This window comes from Ranitomeya imitator, chromosome 1, assembly GCF_032444005.1.
Source record: "Ranitomeya imitator isolate aRanImi1 chromosome 1, aRanImi1.pri, whole genome shotgun sequence".
NCBI lineage: Eukaryota > Metazoa > Chordata > Amphibia > Anura > Dendrobatidae > Ranitomeya > Ranitomeya imitator.
In genome coordinates, this window is record NC_091282.1 from 286,638,958 (window position 1) to 286,657,136 (window position 18,179).

General features: G+C 45.6%; 1 protein-coding gene across 2 annotated transcripts in view; it reads left to right on the forward strand.

The window, feature by feature from the left end:
- Window positions 1-16,270, forward strand: part of CHFR (checkpoint with forkhead and ring finger domains) — a 99,152-nt gene extending 82,882 nt beyond the window's left edge. For both annotated transcript variants that reach the window (XM_069756095.1, XM_069756094.1), the window contains exons 17-18: window positions 4,775-4,847; window positions 15,420-16,270. In XM_069756095.1, the coding sequence (XP_069612196.1) occupies window positions 4,775-4,847; window positions 15,420-15,462 (116 nt within the window). In that variant the 3' untranslated portion in view covers window positions 15,463-16,270. The remainder of the gene's footprint in view (window positions 1-4,774; window positions 4,848-15,419) is intronic.
- Window positions 16,271-18,179: the final 1,909 nt, after the last annotated feature.

Here is an 18,179-nt window from a genome sequence, read left to right on the forward strand (position 1 = left end):
CCCCCCTTATACTTACCCGGCATCCTGGCGTCCGTCCGTCCGTCTTCTCCCTGGGCGCCGCCATCTTCCAAAATGGCGGGCGCAGTGCGCCCGCCGAATCTGCCGGCAGATTTGTTCCAAAGTGCATTTTGATCAGAGATATAACCTGTCTCAGTGATCAACATAAAAAAAAATAGTAAATGACCCCCCCCCCCCTTTGTCACCCCCATAGGTAGGGACAATAAAAAAATAAAGAGTTTTTCTTTTTTTCCACTAAGGTTAGAATAGGGTTAGGGTATTTTCAGCCATTTTAACCCTAAAAAACTTCCTAGAAAACACACAGACTCTGCATAGAAAACTGCATTAAAAAACGCACTAAAAAACGCATCAAAAAACGCACCAAAAACGCACCAAAAAAAGGACCTGCGTTTTCTGCCAAGAGCTGCGGTTTTTAGTGCAGAAAAAACAGCAGGGAAATCAGGAACGTGTGAACATGGCCTAAAAAGTTGGGGACACACAGGGTTAATAGCAGCAGTTACGGAGTCAGTTACCGCCGGCATTAACCCTGTGTGAGCGGTGACTGGAGGGGAGTATGCGGGCGCCGGGCACTGACTGCGGGGAGTAAGGAGCGGCCATTTTCTTCCGGACTGTGCCTGTCGCTGATTGGTCGTGGCTGTTTTGCCGCGACCAATCAGCGACTTGAATTTCCATGACAGAGGCCGCAACCAATGAATATCCGTGACACAGACAGAAGGACAGACGGAAGTGACCCTTAGACAATTATATAGTAGATGTGGCTGTCCACATGTCTGGACAAAAAACTGGAAATGTGTCCGCTTTTGGTCCAGGTAAAAGATTGAAATCATAAATACAAGTCTGTGGATCTGTCAGAATCACAGATGTCACATTGATGCCACTTTTGTTATTAACACACTTAGGAGATGTTCATAGAAGTGTTTAAAAAAACTTTTGAGTTTCATCCGGAAAAGTGAGATGATTTTTTCTTTTTTTTTAACTGCAGCCGCTATTAGTTACTTTCACACATCAGGTTTTTGCCGTTGGGCAGGATCCGGCAAATTTGTAAAAAAAAAAAAGGATTCGTTGCAGACTGTGAAAAACTGATGCAACGGATCCATTTATTTATTTTTTTTAATGAACCCGGGGATAGAGTTTGGACTTCCTGTTCCGAGAGAGAGAGAGATGAAATGCATGGCCATCCGGCGCTAATTCAACTCTGAGAAAAAAACGGATCCGTTTTTTTCAAAACTTGCCGGATTGTGCCTGATGTGTGAAAGTAGCCTTACAGGACCATTTCCAGTTTCCTTTGTTACAGAATTGCAATGTATCCGTAAAGGTTGGATGCCAACATACTGTGGCTCCGTATGGCAGGCGATTTTTTTTATTTATTTATACATTTTTACACACCTATAGACTTGTAAATTAGTACATGATGCAATTTTTCTCTGTCCCCCATGACGGCACCACGGAGAGAGGGGATAATAATAATAATAATCTTTATTTTTATATAGCGCTAACATATTCCGCAGCGCTTTACAGTTTTTGCACACATCGTCGTCCCCCGCCCACCAAGGACAGGAAACCTACATATAAAAAGGTGGTACCTCTCCCGCATCAGTTTAGTTTCCTGGCTTTTGATGGGAGACCTACAGAAGCCTACCTCGTTCGTCTTGGGATTCCGGGGCCAATCAGTCCGATCCAGGCAGCGGGGGTCCCCTGCCTCGGCTGGGGTGGTGACCCGAGGCACCACCGCTGGGGTTAGCAAGCCTCTAGGGTGTGCGAGGAGAGGCAGCAATGAGAGGATCGCGGCCGCCTTGCGCAGGAGTGTACTATGGAGGACAGAGAATGAACTTCAATCCAATATTGCAGCCAGCGGGTAACGAAAGGGTGAATCAGACACCCGAAAACCCCGCCCCTATGGCTGAAAATTGTTCCCTCCAAATTTAGGTGACAGAGTACCTTTAAAGGGACCTAAAGTAATTGGACAGATTAAATAATTTTAAATAAAATGTTCATTTCTAGTACTTGATTGAAAACCCTTTGTTGGCAATGACTGCCTGAAGTCTTGAACGCATTGACATCACCAGACGCTGTGTTTCCTCCTTTTTGATGCTCTGCCAGGCCTTCACTGCTGTGGTTTTCAGTTGCTGTTTGTTCGTGGGCCTTTCTGTCTGAAGTTTAGTCTTTAACAAGTGAAATGCATGCTCAATTGGGTTGAGATCAGGTGACTGACTTGGCCATTCAAGAATATTCCACTTCTGTGCTTTAATAAACTCCTGGGTTGCTTTGGCTTTATGTTTTGGGTCATTGTCCATCTGTAGTATGAAACGACGACCAATCAGTTTGGCTGCATTTGGCTGGATCTGAGCACACAGTATGGCTCTGAATTCCTCAGAATTCATTCCGCTGCTTCTGCCCTGTGTCACATCATCAATAAACACTAGTGACCCAGTGCCACTGGCAGCCATGCATGCCCAAGCCATCACACCGCGTCCACCGTGTTTTACAGATGATGTGGTATGCTTTGGATCATGAGCTGTACCACACCTTGCCATACTTTTCTCTTCCCATCATTCTGGTAGAGGTTGATCTTGGTTTCATCTGTCCAAAGAATGTTCTTCCAGAACTGTGCTGGCTTTTTTAGATGTTTTTAGCAAACTCCAGTCTAGCCTTTTTATTCTTGATGCTTATGAGTGGCTTGCACCGTGCAGTGAACCCTCTGTATTTACTTTCATGCAGTCTTCTCTTTATGGTAGATTTGGATATTGATACGCCGACCTCCTGGAGAGTGTTATTCACTTGGTTGGCTGTTGTGAAGGGGTTTTTCTTCACCATGGAGATTATTCTGCGATCATTCACCACTGTTGTCTTCTGTGGGCGCCCAGGTCTTTTTGCATTGATGAGTTCACCAGTGCTTTCTTTCTTTCTCAGGATGTACCAAACTGTAGATTTTGCCACTCCTAATATTGTAGCAATTTCTCGGATGGGTTTTTTCTGTTTTCGCAGCTGAAGGATGGCTTGTTTCACCTGCATGGAGATCTCCTTTGACCACATGTTTACTTCACAGCAAAACCTTCCAAATGCAAGCACCACACCTCAAATCAGCTCCAGGCCTTTTATCTGCTTAATTGAGAATGACATAACGAAGGGATTGCCCACACCTGTCCATGAAATAGCCTTGGAGTCAATTGTCCAATTACTTTTGGTCCCTTTAACAACAGGGTGGCACATGTTAAGGAGCTGAAACTCCTAAACCCTTCATCCAATTTTAATGTGGATACCCTCAAATGAAAGCTGAAAGTCTGAACTTCAACCGCATCTGAATTGTTTTGTTTAAAATTCATTGTGGTAATGTCTATAACCAAAATTATAAAAATGTTGTCTCTGTCCAAATATATATATGAACTTAACTGTATCTCTTCCCTCCTTTTGTCCTAACCCCAAAAATAAGGAGGAAGTTACATTGGATGTTAGGAGATGCTTGATCCATTAAATAGAAGCCACTAGCGAGTGCAGGGAGGATGGATCTCTTTTTGTCTGTTTCCAGGGTCCCGGAAAGGGGAAAAAAAGCCTCCAAAATCACCCTAGCAAGATGGATCAGGGATGCCATCAGCCTGTCGTACTCATCAAGTGGGGTACCAGTCCCGGGAGAAATCAGAGCTCACTCAATGAGAGCGGTAGCAACCTCCTGGGCGGAAAGGGCCGGTGCTTCAATTGATCAGATATGTAGAGCTGCTATCTGGTCTTCACCCTCTACATTCTATAAGCACTATAGATTGGACCTTATCTCTTCCTCAGACCTCACCTTTGGGAAAAGGGTGCTGGAAGCGGTGGTCCCTCCCTAATGTACAGTCTCTGCAATTCTCTCCGTGGTTCCGTCATGGGGGACAGAGAAAAATATAGTTACTTACTGATAACGGTATTTCTCTGAGTTCATGACGGCACCCGTACATTCCCTCCCTTCACGTATGGGTGTGCACACTAATAAAATGTCCGTATGCTAATACCTAAGTAAGTAGCCACGCGGTATCTCGGTTAAGACTTAGAGCAATGTTGAAATTATATTCTGTTATTAACCTAAGCTCCCATCATGCTCTGTAAACAACTGATGCGGGAGAGAGGTACCGCCTTTTTATCTGTAAGTTTCCTGTCCTTGGTGGGCGGATCCCCTCTCTCCGTGGTGCCGTCATGGGCTCAGAGAAATACCGTTATCAGTAAGTAACTATATTTTTTTTTTTTCCCACACACAGTCAGTGTAAAAAATAAAAGAATCGCTCATCTGCATTGCCCTATTGAATAATGGTCCGAGTGCTGCCTGTTCTTTTGATGGACTGCACTTCAACAAAAAATACGGTTGCGTGAACGTTACCCAATTAGTAGGTTTTGTTTGGTAGCATATGAGGAAAAACATTGGTCAGTGTTTCCATTTTTACCATGATTGTTTCATCAATCACTGATGAAACTCTGTTCATTTTTTTCACGTATGTGATAAAACGGGGACCTGAATGAGGCCTTATGGTGTGGCTGAAAGTCCTCCCACTACAGCGGTCGCTTCCCGATATTGGTACTAAACCGTGCGTCCACAGACTGGTCAATGCCCTTATTCTAGTCAATAGGTAGAGGAATTTATTTTCCTCACTTATATATAGTGCCATAAATTGCACAGCGCTTTACAGAGGTGAATGTTACTGTTATATGGTTTAGGAAGTTGATGACTCTATATTGGAGCGGCTCTACAGATATTGTATTAATGAAAAGTACTTTGTGTTCCTTTCAGTGGCAGTGACATCGAGACCAAATTGTTACTGGGGAAGAAACTGCAGAACTCAGGTTAAAGCGCACCATGCCATGTGAGTATTGTAGATCATAGGTAATGTGGCAGGACACCAGAATCCTGCCATGTTACTGGTAGTTTTGTTATCCTTTCATGTAACCAGCTTATCAAACATATGTACAGGCTCTGTTCACGTTGGCATCATATAACTTTTTAGGTTTTTTTTTTTTTTTTTTTCAGTAAACTATGCCATCAGTGCCATTGGTATCAGCGAGGCTGTTTATGGTTTTGGTTAGTTGTTTTTGCAGAAAAAATAGAATTATTCTTACCATTAATTCGGTTTCTAGGAGCCTTCCACGACAGCCCAGGAGGTTGTCTCCATACCCTAATGGGGGACAGGAAGCACGATAGGTTAAAAAACCCCTTCCCCCTTCCATTAACCAGTGACTTACAACTGAACCCAACGCACCGGTTACCTTTTAGGTTCTCAGAACAATATCCAAGAATGTCGGGAGGGAATTAACGCTGTCGTGGAAGGCTCCTAGAAACTGAATTAACGGTAAGAATAATTCTATTTTCTCTAGTTGCCTTCCACGACAGCCCAGGAGGAATGCCAACCAATTCTGTATTTAGGGAGGGACCACAGCCTGGAGAACTTTCCGGCCAAAGACTAGATCCCGGTTGGACCAGACGTCCAATCTATAATGTTTAGTGAATGTATGTAGAGAAGACCATGTTGCAGCCCTGCAAATCTGCTCCGTGGATGCACCAGCCCTTTCAGCCCAGGAGACGGAAGTAGATCTGGTGGAATGAGCCTTTAGGCCTGCAGGTACCGTGACATTCTGAGCTAAATATGCTTCAGTTATGGCCTTTTTTATCCAGATGGCAATGGTACTCTTCGCTACTTTTTTGCCTTTGTTTCGGCCAGATAAATGAACGAAGAGATTTTGGTCAATTCTGAAAGATTTAGTTTGTTCTAAATAGTGTAAAACTATACGACGTACATCCAAAGTATAGAATCTATGTTCTTCTGGATTTGTGGGAGTGTGACAGAACGAAGGAAGGACTATATCCTGTGATCGGTGAAACTCTGACACCACCTTTGGAAGAAAACATGGATCAGGTCGGAACACAATGGAATCGTCCCTTATGCTGAGATAAGGTTCCCTGATTGAAAGGGCTTGTATTTCCCCCACTCGTCTTGCAGTAGATATGGCAACTAAAGGTACCGTTACACTAAACGACTTACCAACGATCACGACCAGCGATACGACCTGGCCGTGATCGTTGGTAAGTCTTTGTGTGGTCGCTGGGGAGCTGTCACACAGACAGCTCTCTCCAGCGACCAACGATCAGGGGAACGACTTCGGCATTGTTGAAACTGTCTTCAACGATGCCGAAGTCCCCCTGCAGCACCCGGGTAACCAGGGTAAACATCGGGTTACTAAGTGCAGGGCCGCGCTTAGTAACCCGATATTTACCCTGGTTACCGTTGTAAAAGTAAAAAAAAAAAACACTACATACTCACATTCTGATGTCTGTCACGTCCCCCGCCGGCGTCCACAGGGTTAAAACTGCTTTCGGCAAGAGCGCTGCTAATGCACGCGCAGCTGCTGAGAGCTTCCCTGCACTGACTGTGTCAGTGCCGGCAGTAACAGCGTCTGCTCTGCTTTACGGCCGGCGCTGACAGTCAGTGCAGGGAAGCTCTCGGTCGGAGCGCGTGCATTAGCAGCGCTCCTGCTGAAAGCAGTTTTAACCCTGTGGACGCCGGGGGACGTGACAGACATCAGAATGTGAGTATGTACTGTTTTTTTTACTTTTACAATGGTAACCAGGGTAAATATCGAGTTACTAAGCGCGGCCCTGCGCTTAGTAACCCGATATTTACCCTGGTTACAAGTGAACACATCGCTGGATCGGCGTCGCACACGCCGATCCAGCGATGACAGCGGGTGATCAGCGACCAAAAAAAAGGTCCTGATCATTCCCCAACGACCAACGATCTCCCAGCAGGGGCCTGATCGTTGGTCGCTGTCACACATAACGAGATCGTTAGCGGGATCGTTGCTACGTCACAAAGCGTGACGTTGCAACGATATCGTTAACGAAATCGTTATGTGTGAATGTACCTTAAGAAGGCAGTTTTGCTGGACAGCAGCTGTGAGGAACAAGAGGATAGCGGCTCAAATGGAGGAGCCGTAAGGCCCTTTAGGACTATGTTTAAGTCCCATGATGGCACAAAGATTTGTTGTTTTGGATGATGTCTTGATGCTGAGACCATAAACCTTTTTATCCAACGATGACCTGCCAGGTCTTGGTCAAAGACAGAACTCAAGGCTGATACTTGAACCTTTTAATGTACTCGGTTTTAACCCCAATTCCAGCCCTTTTTGTAAAAAGTCTAATATTTGTGAGATATTAGGGTGGAAGGGGTTAGGATTACAAGGGTAACATAGTAACATAGTTAGTAAGGCCGAAAAAAGACATTTGTCCATCCAGTTCAGCCTATATTCCATCATAATAAATCCCCAGATCTACGTCCTTCTACAGAACCTAATAATTGTATGATACAATATTGTTCTGCTCCAGGAAGACATCCAGGCCTCTCTTGAACCCCTCGACTGAGTTCGCCATCACCACCTCCTCAGGCAAGCAATTCCAGATTCTCACTGCCCTAACAGTAAAGAATCCTCTTCTATGTTGGTGGAAAAACCTTCTCTCCTCCAGACGCAAAGAATGTCCCCTTGTGCCCGTCACCTTCCTTGGTATAAACAGATCCTCAGCGAGATATTTGTATTGTCCCCTTATATACTTATACATGGTTATTAGATCGCCCCTCAGTCGTCTTTTTTCTAGACTAAATAATCCTAATTTCGCTAATCTATCTGGGTATTGTAGTTCTCCCATCCCCTTTATTAATTTTGTTGCCCTCCTTTGTACTCTCTCTAGTTCCATTATATCCTTCCTGAGCACCGGTGCCCAAAACTGGACACAGTACTCCATGTGCGGTCTAACTAGGGATTTGTACAGAGGCAGTATAATGCTCTCATCATGTGTATCCAGACCTCTTTTAATGCACCCCATGATCCTGTTTGCCTTGGCAGCTGCTGCCTGGCACTGGCTGCTCCAGGTAAGTTTATCATTAAGGGTGACACCACGAGGAGAACCTTTTCCAAATTTTGCTATATATAGCGTTAGTGACCGGTTTCCTGGACTTTTGTAAAGTGGAGATCACTGATTCTGAGAGTCCTTTAGCTCTTAGCGCCTGGGCTTCAATAGCCAGGCTGCCAGTTTGAATTTTTCGGGGTTCGGATGATGAAAGGGACCTTGCAGGAGAAGATCGTCTGATGTTTGTAGAAAGACTGGACCATCCACTTGTAATTCCCTGATGAGGTGGTACCAGCTCCTCTTCGGCCATGCTGGAGCTACCAGGATAATCTAGACCTGATCGTCTCGGATCTTCCGAAGGATCTTTGCAAGCAACGGTATTGGAGGAAATACGTACGCTAACCGGAACCTCCATGTATGGGCAAAAGCGTCTACTCCCTGAGATTTGTCTCTGGGGTTTAGAGAGAAATAGGTCTCGACCTGTGCATTCCGACTTGAAGCTAACAGACGTTTTCAGGATGTTGACGAACAGATGGGGCCTTCACGACATAGATCTGTCTTCAGGCTCCATTCTCCTGGTTGTAAGTCGTGACGACTTAGGATATCTGCTTGAACATTTACCAACCCTTTGAGGCGTATTGCTGATAATGAAAGGAAATGTTTTTCTGCCCAGCAGAAAATTCTGCTTGATACAACACTCAGGTAGTTGAATTTTGGACTCCCTTGGTGTTTGAGATGCGCTACAGTCGTTATATTGTCCGAGTAAACTCTGACATGTTGACCTACGATTAACTGTTGGCGGCTAGAAGGGCCTTCTCCACTGCCATCAATTATCTGAAATTGGAAGAACTGGAGCTTTCTTTCTGATTCGAGTAACCCTGGAATGGGACTTGCGACACAACAGCACCCCAGCCTCTTCGACTGGCATCTGTTGTTACTGTCACCAGTGGAGTTTGTATCCAGTCCACACCTTTGAGAAGGTTTGTTTGGATCACCCACCAGGTTAAGAAGGCTTTTACCTTCCCTGTTTAGGAAGTTTGGATTTCCATTCCAGTTTTCCAGAATGTGTGCCTGCAGAGCTCTGGAATGGGCCTGAGCCCACTGGACTGAGTGTATGCAGGCCGTCATCGACCCTAGAAGAGACATTGCTGTCCGCAGAGTAGGGGACCTTTTGTTTTTTGAAGTCTAGGACTTTGGATATCAAGTTCTTCCGGTGAACTTCTGGTAAGAAAAATTTTTGGTTTTCCGAGTCCAACAGGACCCCCAAAATTTTATCATTTTTGATGGCAAAAGATGAAACTTCATTAGATTGGGTACCCAACCCAAGAGTTGTAGGATGTTCAGAGTTCTGGCAACCCTCTGATTGAGAATTTTGACGGACGGACCAATGATTAGAAGGTCGTCCAGATAAGGTACTATGGCGACGTTTTGGTTCCTGATAGGAGATACAGCTTCCGCCATGACTCTGGAGAAAACCCTTGGGGCCGAGGAGATCCCGAAGGGATGAACATTGTACTGAAAATGTAGAATCTTGTGATTCAACTGAACCGCAAATCTCAGATCCTTCCTGTGACAAGGATGTATTGGGATATGAAAATAGGCATCCTTGAGATCTATTGTTGCTATATATGAATGAGGAGCTATCAGAGGGATGGCTGATTTTACTGACTCCATTTTGAATTTGCGGTAAGTGATGTATTGATTGAGAGCTTTTGGATTTATTATGATCCGGGCTTGTCCGGAGGGCTTTTTTACCATGAATATACGGGAATAATGCCCCCTTCCCTGTTCGTTTACCGGGACCATAGAAATTGCTCTCGAGGTAATCAGATCTTGTATCCCTGACATCATCAATTTTTGAGTCTCCCGAGATAACGGGAAGGTGACTCTTAGGATCCTGAGAGGGGGGGGCTTCGAACTCTATAAAAAGACCCTGCCAGATAACGCTTAAGACCCAAGGGCTGTTGGAGATATTCCGCCAACTGTGAACAAAGTTCGAAAGCCTCCCCTCCCCCCACAAGCCCCCCCCCCCCCCCCCGGATCAGAGTCATTATTTTTCTTGCTGTGGCTGCTGGGGAATAATATTTTTGGGTTTCCCCTTGGCATAGCTCCATCTACCAGATTTCCCTTTGCCCTTAATCTGGGAGGGCTGAGACTGGGAGGCCCGAAAAAAAAAAAAAAAAACGCTTCCTGGGAGGTCTCTGTTCAGGAAGAGTCTTTTTCTTGTCCGTGGCTTTTTCCAGGATGTCATCTAATGAAGACCCGAAATCATGGTCACCTTTAAAGGGAATGGAACACAACTTTATTTTTGAAGTGAAATCTCCACTCCACATCTTTAGCCAGAGAACACTTCTGGCTGAATTTGTCTGGACTAAAGATCTGGCGGCTACACGGATAGATTCCATGGAGGCGTCTGCAAGAAATCCAGTTGCTCTATTTAAAATAGGCAAGGAGTCCAACACCTCATCTCTCGGAGTACCCTGAGAGATGTGGTTCTCTAATTCTTCCATCCAGCGGAAGAGAGACCTGGCTACACAGGTAGATGCAATATTGAACCTGAGAGCCGAGGTGGAAGTTTCCCAGGATTTTTTGAGTAGGCTTTCAATCTTCCTATCTAAGGGGTCCTTTAACTGGGAGGAGTCCTCGAACGGCAGGGCAGTCTTTTTTGCCACCTTAGCCACCTGAACATCTATTTTTGGGATGTTCCATTTAATTGAATCCTCATCCAGAGGAAACCTGTGTTTAAAGTCTGACGGGGTGGTAAGCTGTTTCTCTGGAAGTTCCCACTCATTATTGATCATATCAATGATACTCTTATGTACGGGAAAGCCAAGTTGTTTATCAGTATGTATGCCAAATAACTCATCCTGTATAGTCTGAGGAACGGGTTCCTCTTTTAGCCCCATAGTATTCCGCACTGCGGACACCAATTCTTCAATATGTTCAGATGAAAAAAGGTATTTTCTGATTTCGGAAGTTTTATGAGGTAGAACATCCTCCCATTTAACTGAGGATGATGCATAAGAGCCATCAGAATCTGAGTCAGAATATTCCTGGATCTTCCTTTTCTTGGGAAGCGATGGACCAGGTGAGGGTGGTGGCGAAGGAGGGGCAAACGTGGCTACAGAGGTTTGAACCTCCTGTCTGACCAAGGAACGTATCTTTTCTATTAGTGAAGGATGTTCAGCCCGGATTAATTTGTCCGTACTGGGTTGGCACAATTTTTCCCCATTTTAAGGGCAGTTTTTCATTACATACAGCACATTTGTGTTTAGTGGTGGATTTATGGACAGGCTTGTCTCCCTGAAATGAGAGAGGGAGCAGTATAAGAAGGTATGCTTTAAACCCACCCTTAAATGGGACCCGTCCCTGCCACACTTACTGGGGCTTGGGGAGCGCTGGGCTCTGCAGCTGCAGGGCAAGACGTATCCATGCTGAGCAAGCTTACCTGAGACGTCTTCTGCAGCTTTATATAGAAAATAAATGCTACCCCAGCGCCTGGCAATTAGCCGTCCCCTCCCCCTCCGCAGTCCCAGGCAGGCGTGCGAGGATGCAGTGTGCCTCACACGCCGTTTGGAGGTCCAGAAGCCCGGACGTGTAACGCTCCTGTACAGGAGAGCCCGACCCGGAAGTGAAGCGCCGAAGCACCACGTGAATTCCGGGTCGCCGAACAGCACACACAGGAGGGGGAGACGCCAGAGAGCTCAGGGAGGCCTCCGGCAGGGGATCACTGGTCCGCTTTACCCCCGCAAGGGGACGCAGGAGGACCAGGAATGCGGTCCCAGAATCCGGAGGAGACGGGAGCAGAAAATGGAGGAGGAAGCCCGGGGGCCCGACCACCAGTGCCCGGCACAAGATTAAGGTACCACTGCCAGAGCCGGCCGCACAGCGTACCAGGAACCTCTCCATGCCCCATGGGGAACAGGAAAGACACTGGTTAATGGGAGGTGGGAGGGGTTTTTAACCTCTTGTGCTTCCTGTCCCCCATTAGGGTATGGAGATGCCTTCCACGACAGCCCAGGAAGTTAACTAGAGAATATAGAAGTCTCTTTTTGAGAAAATTTGTTTTGTGTTGTCCGCTTGAGCAAGGATGGATATCAAGAATAGAGGAGTCCACACACCAAATTTTTTAATTATTTCAATAAATAATTTTAAAAAACGGTGTGGGGTCCCACCCATTTTTGACAATCAACCTTGCTTAAAGCTCACAGCTGGGGGCTGGTATCCTCAGGCTGGTAAGGGGCCATGGATATTGACAGACCCCCAGCCTAAAAATAGCAGCCTGCAGCTGCCCAGAAAAGGCACATCTATTAGATGTGCCAATTCTGGCGCTTTGCCCGGCTCTTCCCACTTGCCCTGTAGCGATGGCAAGTGGGGTAATATTTGTGGGGTTGATGTCACCGGTGACATCAAGCCCCCGGCTTAGTAATGGAGAAGCGTCTATAAGACACCTATCCATTACTTATCCTATAGTTGTATGATAAATACAGACTAGTTTCCAAAATGGTGTCACTTGTGAGGGGTTTCCAATGTTTAGACACATCAGGAGCTCTCCAAACACGACATGGCGTCCGATCTCAATTCCAGCCAATTTTGCATTGAAAAGTCAAACGGCGCTCCTTCCCTTCCGAGCTCTACCATGCGCTCAAACAGTTTACCTGTATATATTGGGTATCTGAGTACTCAGGAGAAATTGAACCCCAAAAGTTGTTGTGAAATTTGTCCTGTTGCCCTTGGTAAAATAAAAAAATTGAATAAAATTTTTTTGAAAAAAAGTTAAATGTTCATTTAAAAAAAAAAAAGTTCCAAAAATTCCTGTGAAGCACCTGAAGGGTTAATAAACATTTTGAATGTGGTTTTGAGCACCTTGAGGGGTGCAGTTTTTAGAATGGTGTCACACTTTGGTATTTTCTATCATATAGACCCCTCAAAGTGACTTCAAATGTGAGGTGGTCCCTAACAAAAAATGGTGTTGTAAAAATGAGAAATCGCTGGTCAACTTTTAACCCTTATAACTCCCTACCCAAAAAAATGTTGGTTCCAAAATTGTGCTGATGTAAAGTAGACTTGTGGGAAATGTTACTTAAGTGATTTAAGGGCATGAAAATTCAAAGTTGGATAATTGCAAAATTTTCACCAAATTTCAGTTTTTTTTCACAAATAATCGCAAGTCATATCAAACAAATGTTAACATGAAGTACAATATGTCATGAAAAAACAGTGTTAGAATTACCGGGATCCATTGAAGAGTTCCATAGTTATTACCTCATAAAGGGACAATGGTTAGAATTGTAAAAATTGGCTTGGTCATTAACATGGATAAAATATAACTTAAAGTTATATTTTATCTGTGGTATCTCTAGTACATAAAAGGTTCCTATTGGTCCAATATAGATTGTCGTTGACCTTTTAGTAGCTGCTTTGACAGCTCTAAGTGTTGTTTATTTGGTCATTAACATGCAAACCACCTTCGGGGGTAAAGGGGTTAAACTTTCTAAGGGTACCGTCACACTATACGATTTACCAACGATCACGACCAGCGATACGACCTGGCCGTGATCGTTGGTAAGTCGTAGTGTGGTCGCTGGAGAGCTGTCACACAGACAGCTCTCCAGCGACCAACGATGCCGAGGTCCCCAGGTAACCAGGGTAAACATCGGGTTACTAAGCGCAGGACCGCGCTTAGTAACCCGATGTTTACCCTGGTTACCAGCGTAAAAAAAACCAAACAGTACATACTTACATTCCGGTGTCTGTCCCTTGCCGTCTGCTTCCCGCACTCACTGACTGCCGGCCGTAAAGTGAAAGCACAGCACAGCGGTGACGTCACCGCTGTGCTCTGCTTTCACTTTACGGCCGGCAGTCAGTGAGTGCGGGAAGCAGACGGCAAGGGACAGACACCGGAATGTAAGTATGTACTGTTTTTTTTTTTTTACATTTACGCTGGTAACCAGGGTAAACATCGGGTTACTAAGCGCAGTCCTGCGCTTAGTAACCCGATGTTTACCCTGGTTACACGCGAACGCATCGCTAGATCGGTGTCACACACACCGATCTTGCGATGACGGCGGGAGATCCAGCGAAGAAAGAATGTTCCAAACGATCTGCTACGACGTACGATTCTCAGCAGGATCCCTGATCGCTGCTGCGTGTCAGACACAGCGATATCGTAACGATATCGCTGGAACGTCACGAATCGTACCGTCGTAGCGATCAAAATGGCACTGTGTGACAGTACCCTTAAACAAGGAGATCCAGGACTCCAATACAACATCCCCCGATAAATGTAGGTTCCCCCCATCGGAATTTTTAAATGTTACAATGTTCTCCTTCCATGGATTATTTTCCACCCAGGCCCTTCCGGCTCCCTTCTGCTCGATCTGACGCTCATGAGTGTCCAGCCATCTCAAAGCATCCTTTGATGTTTCAAGGAATGTCGTAATATCTAGTGCCACCACTTTTAATTTGACAGGATAAATCATAAAGTACTGAACTATTAGTGATCCTAATTTCCTTTTGACATCCATAAACATAGCTCTCTTTCGCTGCCCACCAAGCCTGATATCTTGCATCTCCCGAGCCTTTCTGAAGATAATATCTCGATCCTTATAATGTAGTATTTTAATCAAGACTGGCTAACAAGGTCTGCCCACTGGTCCCTATCTAGTAGGGACCTTGTGGGTGCTTTCCATCTCAAATAGGTGAGTAAGGACTTATTTGGCAAAGGTCAAGGAGCCATTTTCAAAAAAAGACGTCTGGATCCCCTACTTCCACTTTCTCCAGGACTCCCACCAAGCTTAATGTTGTTAGGTCTCTGGCAGTTTTCTAGATCCTTAGCTCTGGCCAACAACTCTGCCACCACCTGTGCGTGTTTTTTTTACATCTCTATGGACAGGAGCCACATGGTTCTTCCAGCTCTTACCAAGCCCTCAATGGCCATGGTACGTTCTGCTCCTTTCTGAACATCCAGTTGGATTATAGATAGTTTCCTGATTGTAGTCTACTTGGCTTGTTAGAGCTTTGAGGGTTGAGATGCACTTATTTACTGCATTTAGAACATACAACAGAGAAGGAGAGTTACTAGGTGGTGCATCCCCCCCTCTGAAGAACCTCCCATCTCAGTGGACCCCCTTGAAGAAAAAGCCATTTCACAGTCTCCGTCCTGATCAGTTTCCACCGCAAGAGCAAAATAAGGAGATTCAGTTTGGGATTTGTTTGGGGACCCCTGCACTTTCCCTGTTGACCTTTTGGGGCCTGGGTGTTATTTATACAAGATTAGTTTATACCCAGTCCTGCATGAATCGAGATGTGGTTGTATCCAGTCTAAGCAATTAATTTGCCAACTAAATAGCGAAGTCTGTGTTAGCCTGGTTCAATGTACTTGACCACAGATTAATCTGTGAATTAATAGTATTATTGATGGGTGATAAGAAATTCATTTACTAAAAATAACATATTTAGTTAGTATTGATTTAAAAAAAAAATGATGCTCCAATAATGCTATAAAGATCAAAAGGCAAAATATTTCTTCTCTTTCCAGGAAATTCAATCACATCTGTGAACAAACACGCTTCAAGAACTAAGTCTGGAAGCATCTGGAAGAACAGCCACCTTTAGAATTTTGCTATGACGTTCTCAAAAAGAGACATTCAGGAGGATGTGAAGATTCCTGCGACCTTAGAGTGCAGCACCCTGTTTTTAAATTACACTGTACCAGACATTGGTGCACAATGATGGTTGCTGTTGGGTGTGTTTAATATGTTGAGATATGGTTTGAGGACAGTCAGTCGACTCATCATACAATGCAAAATGCCTTTCTTCCAGCTTGGGTTAATGACTGGTTTAACATTTGAAGCATCTGCCTAATGACTGTGGCTGCACATCGCTCTATTGCTGTTATCGATGAACATTATAGTTTTGTAAATGGCCTGTTTTGTTCATCAGTTAATATGTCTTATTTAAAGATTCACACTGAATATATTGCAGGTTACCCACTATTCTAGTGTGCTTTCCATTCAGGGAAATTGGTTCAAAAATTACAGCCATTGGTTTGTTATGCACTTGACTAGTCTTCTTCTCTTTTCTGTATAAGGGCTAGAATGAAGCGAATAATTTTTCCTGACATCTAATTGATTCTTGGAAAATCCTACTCTGCACTGTGGCTCCTGTGTTTGTGATCTGCATAACTGAATATTTTTGATGCTGACGGAAAATGCCTGCAACTCTGAATATTCACTTCTGGAACAGCTATGTCTTATAAGTACCCTGTATCATTCCTGATACTATATATATATTTTTTTTTGTACACAGACTATCGACATGTTATAAGAACACACTGTATAGTACAGGGAAACTGAAGCAATCATTCTAGTAAATGTTTATACCTCAAAAGCTGAATTATCTGTCTATTACACAATGTTGCTTATCTACTGTAGTCAGTGCAATGGATAAACCTTGTATTTTACTTTTTTTGCAAACTTTAATTTGCATAGACCTCTGAAGTGTTAACATTTTTTGTGCATATTTAAACAGTGGGGAAAATAAGTATTTGATCTCTTGCTAATTTTTTAAGTTTGCCCACTGACAAAGACATGAACAGTCTAATTTTAAGGGTAGGTTAAATTTAACATTGAGAGATAGAATATCAAAAATAAAATCCAGAAAATCACATTGTATAAATTATATACATTTATTTGCATTTTGCAATAAGAAATAAGTATTTCTCCTTCGCCTCATTGGGGGACACAGGACCATGGGTTATGCTGCTGTCACTAGGAGGCTGACACTAAGCTGAGACAAAAAAAGGTTAGCTCCTCCCCTGCAGTATACACCCTCGTACTGGTTTCCAGACACCCAGTTCAAGCTTAGTGTCCGCAGGAGGCACACTGATTTTTCATTTCACGGATTTTTTCTTTTTAATCTATTCCGGACGAAGGGGGCGACGGATTCTTTCAAGGTCCGATCTCCCCCGAACCAACAACAGGCGAGCACGGGAGTTTCACCTCACCGTATCCTCTCCTGCGACGTGGGAGCCACTGCCTGAGCTGACCTTTTTTGGGCGACGGTTTTCTTTTTCCCTAAAAGGGCGCCGATCTCCCCATGTTGTACAGAGGAGCACTGGTGTTTTACCTCCAGTATCCTCCTCTGCAGCCAGGCCTTTTTATTGCCGGACATCTGCCCTGTCCACCAGGTTCTACCCTCGGCTGTACAGTGGCCCTATCCCTGTGGCGTCCGTGCAGACCACACTGCATCACCAATGTTCTATGTGACTCAGGTGGTGGACGGTTCCTCTCCACCCCCCTGTCTGGGGCTGGTGGATGGAGGCTTCCCAACCCCTGCACAGTCCCAGCCATCCTAAGGCTCCTCTCACCTCCTCGGGGTAAGTGTCTCGTGGAGGATGGGGGGGGTCGCCGGCGGTCCGGAGGGCTCCTCCTAAGCAGGGTACATTGGTGGGCTGTAGCGCAGTATCGGTGGGCTGAAGCGTCGGCACTTTGCGGCCGCGCGCCGGGCCGAGGCCGCAAATTTAGCCCCCGGCTTCGGCCTAGCCGCTGGTCGCCGCCGATAGGCTCCGCCCACCCCTGCGTGTCATCGGTGGCGCCGCCCCCCGGTCCCTGGCGCTTCTCGCAGCCGCCGAGATCTCTCTCCTGATCTCGGCGGCCATCTTGGTCCTCACTGCACGCTGCAGCTCCAGCTCTGCCGCATATCGGTGTCACAGCGCCCACGTGCAGCCAGTTTCCTATCTCAGGCTTCACAGTTCGGCTTCCCAGGACAGCGGGACACAGGACCGGGGTAAGGAGACATCGTCAGCTTCTCCTCTGCAGCGTCGCCCTCTGCTTCCCAGGCACGGTCATAGATTAGTCCCTGTGGGTTTTCTTGCATTAGAATCATGTCGCAGTCAAGGTCCAAAAAAAACTTCTAAGGTGCATACGACCTTTTTTTCTGCGTGTACCACCTGCCAGGCCCCACTTCCTAGGCCTCAAAGTTCTCCCCTCTGCTCTGCCTGCGATGCTCCATGTGCCCAGGAGCCCTCCACCGCCACCGACTCTGGCGTACCTAGTCCCCCCCCCGTGGGTCGCTTCACTCTCGCAGTCCGTGGATTTTTTAGCCAACGCCATCAAATCCATTCAAAATCCTCCCGGGGAACGGGGTAATCCGTTACAGGCGTTAAGAGACCCCTCCATAGCAGGGGAATCGTCGGCCAGCAGGGGCCGCTCTCCACTTAAAGAGGCACGGTCATCCAGAAAACGGATCCGCACTACCTCTCCTGAGCGCTCTCCTCGCCGCTCAGACTCTGGCAGCT